Source organism: Candoia aspera, chromosome 2 (genome assembly GCF_035149785.1).
Source record: "Candoia aspera isolate rCanAsp1 chromosome 2, rCanAsp1.hap2, whole genome shotgun sequence".
Lineage (NCBI taxonomy): Eukaryota > Metazoa > Chordata > Lepidosauria > Squamata > Boidae > Candoia > Candoia aspera.
Genome location: NC_086154.1, coordinates 145,096,026 through 145,111,789, shown reverse-complemented (window position 1 = coordinate 145,111,789; position 15,764 = coordinate 145,096,026). Strand labels below are relative to the sequence as shown.

The 15,764-nt window shown below is 43.8% G+C and overlaps 1 protein-coding gene across 1 annotated transcript in view; it reads right to left on the bottom strand.

The window, feature by feature from the left end:
* Window positions 1-6,491: 6,491 nt before the first annotated feature.
* The window catches only part of LOC134490746 (LIM homeobox transcription factor 1-alpha-like), an 82,519-nt gene continuing 73,246 nt past the window's right edge, over window positions 6,492-15,764 (bottom strand). The window contains exons 4-8 of the mRNA XM_063293994.1: window positions 15,185-15,342; window positions 13,175-13,252; window positions 10,864-10,999; window positions 7,777-7,935; window positions 6,492-7,085 (exon numbers count right to left, since the gene is read on the bottom strand). Coding sequence (XP_063150064.1) covers window positions 6,931-7,085; window positions 7,777-7,935; window positions 10,864-10,999; window positions 13,175-13,252; window positions 15,185-15,342 — 686 coding nt within the window. The 3' untranslated portion in view covers window positions 6,492-6,930. The remainder of the gene's footprint in view (window positions 7,086-7,776; window positions 7,936-10,863; window positions 11,000-13,174; window positions 13,253-15,184; window positions 15,343-15,764) is intronic.

Here is a 15,764-nt window from a genome sequence, read left to right as displayed (position 1 = left end):
ACTCCCTACCCCCATCCCACAAAGTCAGAACGGGATGAGAATATGGTCTCGGACCACTGCACCCTTGAACTGCCATCTCCTGTCAAGCAGCTTGCCAGCTTTGCCTTAATTCCTCATGCGGAAAAACGTCCTCATTTTACACACTGTTTCTCGTTTGCTATTGAGAATGTCCATTAATCACCAGAAGGCCCTTTGGTGTTGAAGTTCTCTTTGCTGGAGATGGAAGGCTTCTTTCTGAAAAGGGCAGAGAGGCAAGTATAGAGAACTGCATTCCATTTGCATGCGCACATGCGCACCCAGGCGCACATACACATTGCTTGCGAACGGCTTATCTCCAAGAGAAATCATATGCAGCTAATGGGTTAGAGAGAGTGAGTGGAGGACATGGATAGGGCAAAGAATCAAAGGCAAGTCTTCAAATGTTTGCAGCATTTTTCAAATGGACATGGCTTTTTGTACATTACCTAACCAACAATCTTCTCATGGTAAAGGAACTAATGCACACGCCCATTCCTGTAATTGTGGTGTGATGCATCTGAACGTTCATACGTTCTTGGTGAGAATTCAGATGGAAGGGTCTGAATGTCCTGTTCCTGGAGGTGTGTATGAAAGTGGGAATGGAGGAGGTACTTGTAAATTTAAGGAAGGCTTGACAAAGTGCCCCTGGGTCAATTTATGTCTGTGAGCCCTGATCTTGTAAACAACAATACCACAGCACCAAATACTGTGCCGATGCCCTCCACTGGACCAAGCCATCCAAAGATTACATGTCCGGACAGCTGTCAATGGTGGAGCTCAGATTTTCTCTTCCTTGTAGGTCTACAGATCCCCTTCTCCTTCCCAGTAACAGAGATCAGCCAGCCAAGCTAAACGCATTTAATTCCCTTTGTTTTCAACCTCTGTGAAAAACAAACCAAGCTTTTTCTGTGGGGAGGATGGCATTCCAGACTGCTGCTCTCTGGCTATATCTTATTCCTTTGTGTCACTGTCTTCCAGTTTTAGTCTGGAAGCCCTCTGGTCTCACCTGGATGGGTATCGCACTTCTCTTGGTGCTGCGCTGCCTCTTTGCACAACATGTCTCTCCCCACTTTGCTCCTCCAGAACGAGGCCACGTTGGCCAATCGTGTGGGATGGGGAATATCCCCCGAGGCAGATAATAACCATACAGGTGGCTACCTCTTTTTTAAACATAATCAATGGTGTGTTTGTGCTCCCCAGCAGGGGAGAGAGGAAGTTTACAGATTCCAGAGGATTAAATCATGAAAAACTAAGCAAAACAAAACAGAATCCAAATGACAAGGTGCTGCTGTTGCTGATAGCCCCACCGGTCTGCTGTATAGTTATATTTTTAATAAAAACAGCTAAGTGAGCAAAGTATTTGTGGACACAGAATTGCTACTTAGTTTCTTTTTTTGAAAAAATGTAACCTCCCTCAGATGTTTGTGTGCCGTAGGAAACAAGTATCCATATTGTTTGGCTACACTCTGTACAATAGCTACAATGGCTGGACTATTAGGTGTGGACTTTTTGTACTTGAGATGCTCAAGAGAATGTGGGGCTATGCAAAGAAGTTCTGTTGGAAAGGAAGGCAGCAAGATCTGTGAAGCCAGGTGAGAATTTTCATTGAATGAATGAAGCCTTGGACAAGGAGTTCCATAGGGTGCCTGTAACTTTGTAAAAATTGGATGTGCCTCTTCAGTCTAGTTAAGTGACGGGCACGGTTCTCTGCCAATTGGATTGGTTGCTGCCTTGGGACTCTGTAGGATGGGTGGTCAGCTGCGCTCCATCCCAAAAGTTCTATCTCAGTATCTTTTCTGATGTTCCAAGGAAATCCTCATGGGCTTTTGGAACCATGTGCTGCTCTATGGGGTCCCGTCCAAATGATTCTCTGAGATACTACTTTTTTACAGAGTAAGCAAACAGTTTGTCATTGATTATGGGTCATCTTGATTATATAGTACATTCTGAGATGAGAAACTACAGCTTAGAAATCTCCCCAATGGCTATGTTGTTCGGCCACCAGGAATTGAGTCTACGTACGACCTGTTTATAGAACTGGAAGTTGTGGGGTGGTTGTAATTTATGGCCTAACTAGGCCCTCCCATTTTCCAAGAGGATAGTCCTCCCATGGTGAGTTGGTGGAACCAGAATTTACCCACCTCCCTGCTCAACTGATGCTAAGTGAGGTGCCCACCCAGCCTGCTCCCAGTCACTACTTAATGGCGGCCATGGAAAAGCTGATATGGGAATAGTTATTGCTGTGAAATGACTAGCTTTGGTCTTCTGAAAATGCTGCCTTCAACCATTGGCTTCCTGACAGGGAAGGCTCCCTGATCTTTAGCTTTGCTCCAGAAATCTCAGACCTGCACGACTGCTGCTTTCTCTGGCCAACTGTGACCTGTCAGGTTGGGCCCCAGAGGTGCTGCAAGGTCCTTGGGAGGCCTCTGCACTGCTAATGATCACCCCTCCGGCCCTGTTCCCTATCTCAAAGGTTGCACAAGGTCAAGCCAGTTTGCTCTTTTCCTCTTTTAAAATGCTTTGTGTGCTGACACTGCATATTTTAAAAAGCTCATAGGAAGAATTTCCAAAGGAAGAAATGCAACTCCTGGATTAGTAGTAGCAGTGGTGGCAGCAGCAGCACCTATTAAGCATCTTTAAACACACACACACACACACACACACACCCCTTTTGAGTGGCATGGGTATTCTGTTCCAGGGTGAAGATCCAAATTTGCCATCCTGATTTCCCAAAATATCTTTCTAGGCCAATCTTTAGAACCTGGAGGCACTCTGGGATCAGGAAATGGAGGTGGTATCCAGGACAGTTGAGTCTGATGTCACAGCAGGAAAACTGCTCTGCAAAAAGTTTGGGGACACTGCAGTCTACAGATCCTGGCAGGAAAAAAAAAAAGGAAAGAAATTGTTTTGATAAGGAACAGGGTCTTGGTGGCTGCCATAGAAGGATGGGAGACTTGAGATTAGAAAGATGTTGTTCAATTGTCTCTTTCTATAATCAGTGCCCAGAATAAATGGTACATCTTTCCATAAAGCAACCCACTCTAGTTTGATACTACTGCTAATGTCCAGTAGAGTACAAGGAGCTTTTTTTTGGAACTTCACCCATGTTCAGCATGAATGTCAAAGACTTGAAAATGCAAACAGTGTATTGTAGGCAGGCAAGGCATCTGTTTTTCGCCGTTTTAATTTCCAAATGCACATGCAAAAGACATCAGCACAACACAACAGAGGAACACAACGGGCATGGAAAGGTGAGATTCTTCTTTTCAGCAGGCGTGACATCTGGAGGGCACTGATTACTGTGCACTTGCTTCACCGAAATCCTTTTCAAAACTCACTGTACCCAAGCCTAGTGCAAATGATCCTGGAGAAGCTACATCGGTATAAACATACACAGAGGGCACAATTCATCTGGCTGTTCCATGCATGCCACAATAGTTCCAGGCTTTCAATTCTGTGTCTTGAGAAGGATCTCTTCCTGAAGTGTATAGCGCCTTTGCGTCGGTGTTAATTCCTGGTGACTGCCTGGACAAGTCCCTGCAGTTTTCTTGGCAAGGGTTTTTGGAGGTGGCTTGCCCTTGCCTCCTTCCCAGGGCTGAGAGAGAGAAACTGGCCCAAGGTCCCCCAGCTGGCTTTGTGCCCCAGGCAGGACTAGAACTCACAGTCTCTCGGTTTTCTAGCCAGGTGCCTTCACCACTCCATCACTATTCCAATACAGCTTTGCAACTTTACAAAGTATCATAATCCTGGATCTGTGTTTGGCTGCTTGTCCTGTTTCAGCCAGTTCTAACAGGATGCAAATTACAACTACTGTAATCCTCAACCAGAAATAGTGGCCTGTGAAATTGGGGAGGGGGGGAACGTTGCTAAGCAGTCAGTCCCATGCAGGCCCTCTGCAGCTGCTTGTTGCAGCCAAACCTCTGAAGATACAGCTCTAGACTTCACACATGAAAAAAAAAAAACCCTGTGTGAACTGAAAGGAAAAGGGAGGGACTCAAATAAATATCCTAACCTTTAGGGCTTGTCCTGATCTTAAAAAGGGTATCTCTGGTAAAAAAAGAGAATCCAGACATAATGCAGTGAGAGGTGGAGCCATTATGCTGGTACCCTTCTTACAATCAATGCAGTTATCCTGAGCTCTTACGAAAGGTTTTGCAGTTTCAAGTGGAAGCTGTCTGTGCACAGTAGCAATCTGGCTACCTCTCATATAATATCCTGTATTTGCCTGGCACAGCCTCATGATAGCTTTGGGATTTTAAGGGGATGAGGAATGAAAGACTAAATAGGTGCAATTTCATATAGAAAAATAAATATTAAAAAAAGTGAAGGACAGATTATTGGAAATACTGGGTTAAGGGCAAAATGATAGCTAAGCTGGTGATTTCTGCCATTCTAATCCAAAGCCAGGCTCAGTGGTTACAGAGGGATACACCACAGACTTATGTTTTTTATAATACAGGTAGTCCTCGCTTAATAGCTGCCCTGTTTAGCAACTGTTCAAAGTTATGACGGTGCTGAAAGAGTAATTTTACAACTGGTCCTTGCACTTATGACCATTGCAGTGTCCCCACTGTCACATGATTGAGATATGGGCACTTTGCAACCAGCAGGTGTTTACAACTGTTGCAGCACGCTGCAATCACATGATTGCCATTTGCATGCTCCACAGCTGGCTCCTGACAAGCAGCGTCCATGGAGAAGCCGCAGTGAAATCACAAGTTGTGATCACATGATGTCTCACATAGCCACATCACTTAGTGATGGAGTTGCCGGTCCCAATTGTCATTAAGCGAGAACTACCTGTATGTCTCTCTTCTTATTTTCAGACACAACTGTCCCTGTGCGCATAGCAGATGCTGGCACAGACTGAATGACTACGTATCTGAAGTTAGAACAGTTGGATTGGTTTGTCCAGCTGTTCACTAAGATCAGCTACAAATCGTGAACAATCGTGAATCTACCCACTGCCCTGTTAACTATTTTAAGACAGGGATAAGCAGCATGATGCCTTCCAGAGAATTTTTTACTACAATGTCCACAGCCTCTTACTGTTTGCCAAACTAGTTGAAACTGATGCGAGTTAAAGTCCAAAACAGGGCAGAGGACTTGCAATGGAAAGAACTCAGCTTTTTAGCACAAAATCCATATAGCAGCCTCCCCTACCCCAGCCCTTCATATCTAGTCATATTCTTAGGATCTCCTTTTGAATGAGCTGCTGTATGCCATTGGCTTTCAGGGGGCATTGACCTTGGTGGCCAGCCTAACAGAGAGAAGTCTGCTTTTAGAAGATCACGTTAGCCAGAAACATTTGCTCTATAACAGGTTACCTCCTGGCATATTACAGAGCTTAGTGTTATTCTGATGTGTGGTTGCTCACCAGTAAAAGTGCGTCAAGCCACTTCATAGATCTGCAGAATGTAAAAGGCTATCACGAGTGGTTCAGAGGTCCAGGAGAAAAGTGGGCCCTTTTGGGGGACCCTTATTGGTATAATGATCCAGAGTGCATGCTACAGTGGCAAAAGAAGGCATTGCTATAATGTCTGCTGAGCTGCTTTGACCAATGGAAGGGAATCACCAAGGCTATCTTGCATGAAGTCTTCAGCTAGTGTCAGATAGTCAATGGAAAGTTTATATGGCTGATTAATAAGGAGAAGCAGGGAGTTTCAGTCATGTTCATAGGAAAAGCATCCTTAGAATCAATCTGAGGGTCTCATTCTGAATAGTTGAGCTATTCAGGATGCCATATTCTAAAATTCTTTCTGATCAAGGAGACACAGCGATGGCTGGGAAGTCTTGGTGCCAGAGCAAAACTGAACAAGAAAGATTGGGCTCAGGTGTAGTTTTCAGTGTTGCAGAGAGTATATCAAAGAGATAAATGAGTAACGGCAATGGCCCAATACTTGCTCAGGGATGAAGCATTGCTGAATTGCAGCAAGAGAGATTTATGGAGAGTCCTAAAATATTCAAAGGTTGATTGGGCAGAAACGTGTGCAGTGCACATTCAGTACAATAAAGGCAGTTTTCCATCGGGGGCGGGGTGGGGGGAGATCTATGGTCTTCCAGATGTTTTTGAACTCTTAACTTTCATCATGGCAAATCACTGGCCATGTTCTTTGGAGCTGATTAGAGTCAAACAACATCCATAGATCCCCATGCCATCTGCCCTTAATCTAGACCATTTCTCAGAAGTCCATTGAACCTCCCACCTATTGTGGGGAGGGTAAGTATAATATACAACAATGATAATCTGTTTCCTTTTTCAAGAAGACCCCTACAAGTTGCAGTTCTGTGAGGAGGCAGGGGTTCTGAACTCAGAACTTCACTCTCTTTGACAAACTAGAGATCCCAGAATTCTTGGAGGTGGAAAGCCCTAGTAGTTAATATGACCTAACAGAAAGAAATGTTTTTACTGTCAAAGTACTCTTATGATACACTTTCTTTAGGGGATTTGTTTCCTTGGTGGCTAATTTGTACATTGGCACATTCCAGATAAGGGGATTTTTCGTATCAATAAAAGTTGGGGAAAATGGACACAGTTAGGAAAAGCACCCCCAATGCATGGAAACTTTACCAAGTGCTAGACTTCCTGCGTCTGTTCTTGATGCGTCAACTAGGTGTAAATGCCCTGCAGTTTAAACACAAAGAACACAGTGCTAGACATACAGCTACACAATATGAAATTGTCCATTGAGAGGACATTGGGTGAGGGGATGGGAAAGGCAGTGTAGCAAGGTCCTCCATGGTTCAATTATCAGTGCCCAGGAATAAGCACGCAAAGGCCTGACAGCCTCACATGCCATATTAGTGTAACAGGGTCCAAAGAGTTCTTCCCAATGGATTGGTCTTGCCCCTCCATGCCATTTACCCCCTTCTACACCCAGAGTGGCACATATCAGGTGGAAGAATGAAGGGTCAGGAGGTGAAGTACGAGTTTTGCATGGAGTACAGCCTGTCGATAGGATTGCCCACTCGAGTTTGCAGGAGGTTGGCTTCAGCCGCAGACAGCAGGCAGTCGCCCAAGTGGCCAATTGTGTCGCTGTCCATGTCATGAAAAACACCTTCGGAATCTAAATTGAAAAGGAAAGAGATTGTAAAAACCGCTCAGGAAAATGAAGGTTCTCAGGCTGGAGTAAGACAATCTTTCCTCTCTGGGAGAGAAATGTGATGGGTCAGAAAATACAACCAGCATCAGATTCTTGTTGGTCTCCAGTTAGTATGGCATCATGGGATCTTCTGGCCTGTAACTCTTTGCCTAAATAGTGATGGCTCGGGGAAGGAAAGGCAACCAGCTCCCCCCTTTCACTAAGAAGGGTGGTAGCTGCTGCTGTTTCTCACAGTTTATCTATTCAGTCCATACAGGTGGACTAGTCAGAGCAAAGAATTGCCTACAACAGCCACAGCCCTCTTCCCTTTGCTCCTCTTCCTCTCATTTTCAAGGCCAATGCAAAAGTAACACCTTCAGTGTCAGGTAAATGCACACACACCGTCATGTATGACATGTACGCTACAATTCACTGCCCAACAGATGTTCATAGATAGCCTTTGAAGGGAGAAAAAAATAGAAAGAACAGATGGGACTTATGTTGCTAAGATAGCCAAAGGCTGCCTTTTTGTCTGTGGGGAGACATAATCATATGCAACATTAGAATACTGCTGGCAAAAACCAAAAGCATGTTACAGGTATATCAGAAAGAGGTGATATAGTGATTGGATGTCTGGAAGGGAGAAATGGAAGGAATTTGAGGAAGATGAGCTCACCATATGGATGAAGATGGTCTCCTGGCAACTGGGGTGGGGTGAGTCCTTGCCGGTACAAATCTGTGCTGTAGCTGTTCTGATCCAAGGGAAGCAGCTGCTGCTGTGCAATCCTGGAGTAGGGTACCATGAGCCCATCTATCCCATGCACACTGGCGCTATCTATTGAGCAATCGGTGAAGCAATAGTAAAGAAGGGGCAAAACAGTAGATGTTAACAATACTTTTATAAAGAACAATGATAATTGTGTTGGAGGTCCCAGCAAATCAGCATGCCTCATTAGCATGTGGATGAGTTCACTCTAGGATGCAAATTCTTTATGTGCTTCTGGAGAAAGCTGTTTGTTGCCCCTCCCACATTCCTCACTTCCTCCTCCTTCACCATCGGGGAAGTAGCATACTTTAGCTGCTCCTTCCAGCTTGGGCCATGCAATGGGCCTTGAATCAGGAGGTTCCCCCTTTCTCCATGCAGCCTTCAGCAGCAATGAGGGCTGAGGGTCAATTCAGTTTAGGGACAAGAAAGAATAAGAATCATCAAGGTCCAGTTACTTCCATGTAACTGGATCAAATAAATCAGTAAGACTCTTTTACTTACTTTTGAACCTACTTTGTCTAAGTGTGTAATTCTTTATGCTTGGGTGGGCTAAATGTGTAAGATCAATAACCTATATTTCTCTAACGTGCTCATTAATGCTATTTTCAATAATATTCTTTTTCTGTGCACATCTTTCACTGTGTTAAGCTCTGCTCCATTCAGTGGTCCTAGCTGTCCACTAATGGCTTGAAATTGAAGCTACTTTCACTAAGATCTGATGGGACTTATTGGGTGTATGTGTAATGCTTGGTGGTCTTTTCCTAAGCTAGCAAACAGGAAAATTGTGGAATATAGATTTTAACCATAGTGATGGATCAATACTTCTTATCCAAGATACATGTTTGTAATGAAAATAAAGTCAGGTATTGCTTTCATATTGCTCTCTTCATAGCAGAAATTTCATTTTTATTTATTTTTAAGTAAGTTTCTGGCTTTCCTTATTTCAGATAAAAAATTGGCATTGAGTGAGCAGAAACTCCTGAGTGCTTGGAAACCAATGTGGCTTTTGACAAGGCTTTGATAAAACATTTAATGGTAATATAACTCTCATGGCCTTTCCCAGGGAATTATGGGGATGATAGGTCTCTTCCTAACAGAAGCACCAATATTCCAACAAAATGATATAATTCCCAGGATGCCTTGCAGGAAGGTTAGAAGCCAAGATAGTTAAACTGGTTTATATTTCTGGTAGACACCTAACCCTGTATATTTCTTGTTCTTCTAATCGGTCATTGCAAACACAGAGATCTGATTGCATAAACCAGGTTCTATACAATCACCAGAGATTATCAAATTTGTGTAAATTTTGTACATGTCAGTACCCATTGCTCTCCTATTTTATGTATGCCATACCGTATTCTCCTTTTAAGGGCAAGAATTATTGAGCCAGTATTGTTCCCTGTCAGTTTGCTGCCTGCTCTGCATCTGAAACCATAACGTAACTGAACCACAAAGGCATTTATTGAATATTAAAATTGTCTACCGGAAAAAGGGTTGTTAGATCTTATCACAGCAAGGGAATGTTGGACTAGAACTTTTCTGTTTTTTTCCCCCCCTTCTTTCAGGATATTCTGGATATCCCCAATCTGAAATGGTAGCATCTCATTCTTTCCCTGTTTGTGGAAATTAGATCAAAATAATGCTTCTGAGGCCTAAAGTCTATCTTATCCAATTTTAGTCCTCAGATATCTTCCCCTCTTTGCAATGGCCCTGCAAGAGGCAGAATTTTAACAGGTGACAGGCTCTCAGTGGGTAAATCTTATCCCTCCAAAATATATGTAACCCTTCGGAAAAAGATACTTCCTAGTCCAGGTACCTTGATCCAAATAGGATTGCACAAGGATTTAATCACAGCTACATGTTTATGGGTTAAGTAGTTAACATGGCTGTTCTGGTGAGCATGTTCTATTTTCTCAGAAGGACTGTGTGAAATTAGGGGTGGGGGTGTGGCATTCTTCTAAGTAGATTCCTGAATCTGAGGTTTTGTATGTGTATGTCTGAATACTAGGTGGGGCAGAAGACCTGTAGATGGCAAGGGAAGGTTTGCAGGAATACTGGGGCTCCAGAACATCACATACTAGATCAATGTGCTGATTGGGACCACCCCCCACTCTTTTGTGGATTTCTCCCTTCTCCAAATGATGTGATGAAATTTGCAATTCAGCACCCACCCCACAAGTTTATAAAATGTCTATTTTAAGAGTAAATGTGTTAGCCCTTTGAGGTAGTTCAGACAAGAAGCACAACCAGGAGCATCAGCACTATCTTTATTGTAAGGTGTACTTGCAAGACTGAAAGTATTTCTCCCCTCCTCTCTTTTTAGGTAAAGGTAAAGGTTTCCCCTGACTTTAAGTCCAGTTGTGTCCAACTCTAGGGGGCGGTGCTCATCTCCGTTTCAAAGCCGAAGAGCCGGCGTTTGTCCATAGACACTTCCGTGGTCATGTGGCCGGCATGACTACATGGAACGCCGTTACCTGCCCGCCGAAGCGGTACCTATTAATCTACTCACATTTGCATGTTTTCGAACTGCTAGGTTGGCAGGAGCTGGGACTAGCAACGGGAGCTCACCCCGTCATGTGGATTCAAACCGCCAACATTCCGATTGGCAAGCTCAGCAGCTCAGCGGTTTAACCCGCAGCGCCACTGCATCCCTCCTCACTTTTTAGTCTCTGGAAAACTAGGAAGGGTCCCTTCTGAAATGCTTCCCAGGCTTTTCTCCCACCTGCGGACTGAGCTGCCTCTTATCAGACTGTTGCCTAGACTGCAGGTCTGTCTCCCAAGGTCATTCCCACATATCATCACAAAATATGTTTTAAAATGCAGGGTTTTTTTTTTACAAAATTCATTCAAAAATGCAAATTTGAAACAGATGAATACAAGACTGGGATGGTATCAGTTTCTGAATGAACACATGAGGAACCACCATGGACCAGAAGGAGACCAATCTATCTCTAGGAACTCTGTCATTTGTGAGATGTTGATCCCCTCTCTTCTTACCTTCACTGTCCTCATTGCTCTGTCTGCTGCTGCGTCCATTTCCCCTCCCTGTCCCAAGACGGGGGTTTCCCAGCTGCTCTTGCTCCTGCTGCTGCTGTTGCTGCTGCTGCTGCTGCCGGCGGGCTATCTTTTTCATCTGCAAAGAGGTGCATGGATGCGCCTGGGTAGGTGTGCAACAAAGGGGGAAGGAAGGACAGAATCCCCTCCTAAATTGGACTGAGGGGGACTTTGACCTGGCCCTGCTTTGTAGATCCATTGTATCCCAGTACATAGAATCAGAGGATCGGAAAGGGTCTTGGAGAACTTTTAGTCCAGGTCAGGAATCCTTGGACCATCCCAGATGATTGGTTGTCTAAACCAGTGTGTCTCAACCTTGGCAACTTGAAGATGTCTGGACTTCAACTCCCAGAATTCCCCAGCCAGCCATGCTGGCTGGGGAATTCTGGGAGTTGAAGACCAGACATCTTCAAGTTGCCAAGGTTGAGAAACACTGGTCTAAACGTTGCCTGAAAACCTTCAGGGATTATGCCCCTGCCAGTCCAGGAGGCAGGCTGTTCCACTGCTTAATAGCTCTCATGATCAGGGAATTCTTTCTGATTTCCCTACCCACACACCATCACTCTTTCAGGTGCTAACCGATCAGCAGCAGAGTGCCCTGACATACTCTTGTGCCTCTTACAACAATTACAAACTAGCAAGTGTTTTAGTGGTCTCTTATTTTCATTTTGTGACATGCAGTGAGAGCTTTTGCTGAAGACCAGCTTAAAATGCCTTCAGTAGTAATGAAAGTAAAAAGTATTTGCAACAGAAAATGTTATCCCCAGTGATTCCCTCCCACATCAAATTGCTGTTAAACAAAAGCTGTAGGATTATTTATAAAGTTGGTACCCACAACCATAAATTCTCATTCTGTACTTGTCTAATGGCTAAACCAGGGCTCCCCAAACTGTTCAGCTCATCAACCCCTTCATGAACTTTCAGATTGTTCATCGACCCTAAACACTTATTAGATGAAAATTAAATAAACACTACTTTAACTAATAGTACTATGAATAATAATAACAACAACAATAGTGGATAGTCCCATCAACCCATGGGCATCGTTATTGACCACTTTGGAGAACCCTGGGCTATACTGTTGTGGCTGACTCTGCTGGGAGTGCATGATACATAAATATCCTCAATAAAGAAAAAATGCTGTTTAGAAATTAAAAACCTTTGACCCTGAATAAGGGTCACACTTTTATCTTAGTTTTCTCCTTTTTATATGGTTCTTGAATGTTTTTCATTCAACAGGCAATCATTCAATAAGGGCAGTCATTCCCAGCTATTGAAGCGAAACACTTCACCAGACAAGTTTCTGCCTTTACACCTAAGGCAGTTATGGTTATCAAAACCTTGAATGAATTATTTTGATTGCTCGTTTACGTGTGTGTGTGTCTTTAAATGCCAGGATAATTAGAATAGCATCCTTGAGTCAAAACGTTTAAATTTTGCATGCTTTTATGACATGTTTTTCTATTATATGAAGTCTTTTAAATTTATACAGTAATACCTATATTATACTGAATTCAATTTTTAGGCATTTCTGAAGAGTACAGTACTGAGTTTGTTGTTCTTCTATATATACAACGCCATGAACTTTTTGTTTCTTGTATGTTCTTGCTATGAGCTTCAACTTGTGTAGGAACCCAGAGCAAACAAGGAACAGCAACTTTGCTCATAGTGTCTCAGGTACAAAGAAACCTCAACCAACTAACCAACCCAAAAACAAGACAAAACAAGCAGCAACTACAGCAACAACAACACACCTCAATCACTGGGGTGTTTTCATGAATCTGGAGAGCCAAGCAGGAGAAGGAAGCCTGTAATTCTCCAAACACAATTGGATTCCAACCAGTGGCTGAAGAAACTTGTAATCCAGTGTTTGGAAGAAAGCGGGTTGCCCACTTTGACCCACAAAAAACTCAACGTTATTTTGGAGAAGTCATGGTGGAACAATGCTTTTGTGAGACAGAAGGTACCCTATTTTTGACTTAACATAGGTTTTAGTCAGCCATTCGTTATAGTGTTGTTGGAACTTCACAATGGCGTTAGCAAAAAAAAATTGCTGGCATTGAGAGGGAACATTTTAGGAGCCAGAGATCCTCACCGACAATCATGTTTGTTTTGCAATTTATGCTATTGATGAACTTCTAGGTTTAGGAAATGAGTTAGCTCAAAGTTAGGGTAAGCAGAAGTTTGTCTCCCCCTGTTTGGCCGGAGATACGCTTCATTCATTCAAATGCAAAGCTCAGAAATGATCACTCACCTTGGCTCTTTGATTCTGGAACCAGACCTGCACTACACGGACAGTCAAACCAGTTTCAGCTGCTAATGTCTCCCTCACCTGCCCATGGTGGAAAATAGAAAAGGAGTGGTTAAAAAGCTAAAAAGATTTCTAGAATCTGGAAACCTAGCAAATGTATGGGCTTGCAGCAGGGTTTCTTCCAAGGGAAGAGATAGTACCTAGAGCCTAAGCGATATTTAAGACAGGAGCAGGTAGGGGTTTTTTTGCATCCAACAGCTAAAGTACTAGCATCTGAATGTGACAAAGGAGATGGTGGAATATTCCATAATATTACTGGAGCTGGAAGGACTAACACTCATCACCCCTTTTTGTCAGTTTGTCTATCATTGGATTAAGTAAAATAAATGCCCTAAAACAAGTGGAGGAAAGGAAAACAGAATGCAGTGGTCTGATTAGGGTATGCAGGGGAGTTATGGGAAGATGGATGAAGTGGTAGATTGCTTGCATTCTACTAAAGCAAATAAAGGGTAAAGGTTGAACTGGCCACTCTCTTAAAATAGGCAGGAACTAAAAGAATGTAGGAAAGGAACAGTAAGTGGACAGGGTTAAAAAGAAGAGGGAAAGGAACTGAAAGGAGATAACCAGTATATAAAAAAGAAAATAGGTACACTGGTGGATCTCAGGAGGTACCCTTGATGTCCTCTTTCAGAGAGAAACATGTTATATACTATATTGTTTCCTCATGCTGTGTTATTGTTAAATCAGGTTTGAACTGTTTGCAGTCAATTGGTCCTCTGAGAAAATGAGAGACAGAATAAAATAGCTCCCCACCCATGGACAAAGATACAGTACTTCTAGGAACAGAACCAACAAGAAAGGAGATCTCCAAGTTTGCCACTTTGGAGTTGGGGGCAGAGATTTGAAAGTTTTTATTTTATATTCCCTCCCAATAGATTTAGAAATAAGTATGCAACCGTTGACCAAATCAATCCAGTCTGCCATAGGAGCCTCCCCAAATGGATGAGCTGCCCTGTAATCCACAGACCCCAAGTGCCCCCCACTTTTGATTGAGCCACTTGACATATTGCCAGTTCAGTGTGCCCAAATATTTCACAAACAGAATGATGGTGCAAGAAGATTTTTCGCCAGTTGCATGTAGCCAGTAAAGTGGAGAGATCAGTGTAATCTCCCTGCTCCCTCCTTCATCCTTCTCACTTCCCATGATTCACACCCCTCCAAAAATGATTGTTCTGCAAGCAAAAGTATGGCTAAAAGGGGTAGAATACAGGTCTACTCTGAGTCTGCAAAGTAGCATGTGGTAGTGATTAATGCAGTGGTGGAAAATCTTTTTTCCCTTGAGAACCACATTCTCTCTGGTGTGACTGTTGGGGACTGAGGGTGGCTGGGTGGGGGTGATGCAAGAGTAGGTGGGGCCAGAGTCTAGGACAGTGCTGCTCAACCTTGGCAACTTTAAGATGTGTGGACTTCAGTTGTCCACACATCTTAAAGTTGCCAAGGTTGAGAAACCTGGTCTAGGACAACCAGATCAGGCCTAGAAGACCATTGGATGGCAACAACATATTAGTATTTCCTGCATCTCTTTCCTAACATCGAGTGGTCATCTGCACTTTGTGACCAAAGGCTAAAGATGTGTGAACTACTCTCCCTGACATCCTGTTCTCTCTTTCTCCGAAGCAACAGGCTGCAGAGAAGGTGCTGCTAGCTGTTATTAAAGATTGGAACTGATGATCAGGCCTGCAACTAGGGTCTGTGTCATCTGGGGGAAACATGGATTCCATGCCCATTTTGGCATCCCCCCAGCACTCATTTTGGCGCCCCCCCCCAGTGCGGCACCCAGGGCACATGCCCCGCTTGCCACGCCCCTCCAGTTGCGGCCCTGCTGATGATCTGCATTGTGGCTTCAACGTTAGGGTGCTTATGTTCTTAAGGTTGCAGGTCATCCATCTCTGCACTCAATGTTGGGGTGGCATTCCTTTAAAGAAAAAAGGAAACAATCAAGTGATACTCGACCTTCCGGCAGGGCTTTGAAGACACTTCAAAGGAGGCCTTGAATGCCCGCCGCTGCTGCGTGGTGAGGATGGTGCGTGGGCGTTTGGAGCGCTTGTGGTCCTTGCCTTCCTCTCCTCCTTTGCCATGTGGGTGGCTCCCATCCTCATCTTCACTCTTCACTACGAAAGAAAACATGAATTATGAAGGACTCCCCAGCTGGTTCCCAACAAGGGAAATTTCCCTAGAAACATAAGGCTCCCAGTATGGTTAGCCTTCCCTCAATTCACCAAACCACCTGCCTTTCCTGAATGGAAGTGCCAAACTGCACCTATAGAGGCAGATCCTGCTACTGTAAATACAGGATACGATAGACAGGCGTTCATTTCGGTTTTTTAAAATCAGGCCTGGTCCTGCCACAAAACCGATAGTTTTGAATGTACAAATTGAAAGGATGACGTTTCCTTACTGAAGTTTAAAAAATGTAAAAAGAGTTTCATCAACCACACATCTGTGCAGCCCAGCATCAGGAGCTGGCACAGTTTGACACGTGCCAAGGGCCATAGACCCCAAAGGAGGTTAAGGGTCAATTTTGGAATCTTCT